Source organism: Wasmannia auropunctata, unplaced genomic scaffold, assembly GCF_000956235.1.
Source record: "Wasmannia auropunctata unplaced genomic scaffold, wasmannia.A_1.0 LD335826.1, whole genome shotgun sequence".
Taxonomy (NCBI): Eukaryota; Metazoa; Arthropoda; class Insecta; order Hymenoptera; family Formicidae; genus Wasmannia; species Wasmannia auropunctata.
Window position 1 is genome coordinate 1 of NW_012027064.1, and position 1,603 is coordinate 1,603.

The window sequence follows — 1,603 nt, forward strand, 5'->3', positions numbered from 1 at the left end:
GTCAGCGAGATACAAGAAATCTCGTCGAAAGCGCAATGGCATCATGTTAGATCGGAACTAAATCCTGCCGATATGCTGTCTAGAGGAGTGGGACCTGAGAAGATAAATAACCGAGAGCTATGGTGGGAGGGCCCAGCATGGTTACAGGAAGAGATCGAATATCCGAGAGATTCGAAATCTTTATCAGAACCTCCCGAAAAAAGACTGATGTCGTTGAGCGTCGAAGTGGAAACGGAATGGGACATCTGTTACCGATACTCGTCATTAAAACGATTAAAAATGGTTATCGCGTACTGCCGGCGATTTACACACAATTGCAAAAAATCTACTAGTAGACGGTCCGGGGAAATCACGGTGAGAGAATTAGAAGAGGCAATGAAGATTATAGTAAGGAATCATCAGAAGAAATATTTTACGAGAGAAATAAAAGCGATGCAGTCTAGGAGTCCGATCTCGAAGAAAAGTCGATTGCTGCCACTTAACCCGTTCATAGACGAAGAGGGGTTGTTGCGGGTGGGAGGACGTTTGAGAAATGCCCCGATATCATATTCACAAAAATTTCCGGTGATTCTCGAAACTTATGATCATTTAACAGAATTAATAATTAGAGATTCACATTTGAAAGCTCTGCACGCAGGTCCCGAAGCGCTTTTAGGTATAATTCGAGAGAGATATTGGATCGTGTCAGGTAAATCGGCCATTTGGAAGGTTTTGCGGAAATGTATAACTTTAGGTTTAATTGTAAAAGCCCGCAAGAAATAATGGGAAATCTACCGCGAGATAGAGTGACCCCGAGTAGAGCGTTTTTAAATGTCGGTGTCGATTATGGCGGGCCATTTAATATTAAGATTTCGCAAAATAAAACCGCCAAGGCATATTTGTGTTTATTTGTATGTTTTTCGACGCGCGCCCTTCATTTGGAGTTAGTTAGCGATTTGAGTACTGCGGCCTTTTTGAATTCACTACGACGTTTTATTGCGAGAAGAGGAAAGTGTTCAAATATTTATTCAGACAATGGTACAAACTTTGTAGGAGCAAACCGCGAACTGCAAGAGTTGCAGAAATTATTACAAAATCAAGATCATCAACACCAAATTAACGAGTTTACACAATGAGTGAACAATCGATTCAGTGGCATTTTTTGCCTCCATACACTCCACATATGGGAGGATTATGGGAGGCAGGCATAAAATCAGCAAAAACACGATTGAAGAAAGTCCTGGGAGAGGCGCTTCTTACTTTTGAGGAATCTTACACTCTTCTTACGGAAGTAGAAGCGTGTTTGAATTCGAGGCCGTTGATGCCTATGTCGAGCGATCCTTCAGATCTTACAGCGTTGACCCCGGGGCATTTTTTAATCGGAGAACCGTTAAATGCAGTGCAACAGATAGATATGACAGAGATGCCGACAAATAGGTTAACCCGCTACCAACTTTTAATCAAATTGCAACAACATTTTTGGACTCGTTGGAGCCAAGAATATTTGTCACAATTACAGTCGCGGTCTAAATGGAGAAGCCCCTCTTCCGATCAGGAAAGAGTGAAGCTAGGCGATATGGTGGTCTTGAAAGAAAATAATATAATTCCTCTTAAGTGGAAACTA

At 41.7% G+C, this 1,603-nt stretch overlaps 1 protein-coding gene across 1 annotated transcript; it reads left to right on the forward strand.

Annotated features, from left to right (window-relative positions):
* Positions 1-72: 72 nt before the first annotated feature.
* On the forward strand, positions 73-1,115 carry LOC105456033. Its single transcript, XM_011699797.1, has 2 exons — positions 73-688; positions 1,033-1,115. The coding sequence occupies exons 1-2, from the start codon at positions 73-75 to the stop codon at positions 1,113-1,115; spliced, it is 699 nt and encodes a 232-aa protein (XP_011698099.1).
* Positions 1,116-1,603: the final 488 nt, after the last annotated feature.

Excerpts from the sequence above, each read along its gene's own strand:
- LOC105456033 (XM_011699797.1), top strand. The coding sequence starts at position 73 with ATGCTGTCTAGAGGAGTGGGACCTGAGAAGATAAATAACCGAGAGCTA. Across the intron at positions 689-1,032 it reads GAGATATTGGATCGTGTCAG|GAGCAAACCGCGAACTGCAA; the intron begins GTAAATCGGCCA and ends CAAACTTTGTAG.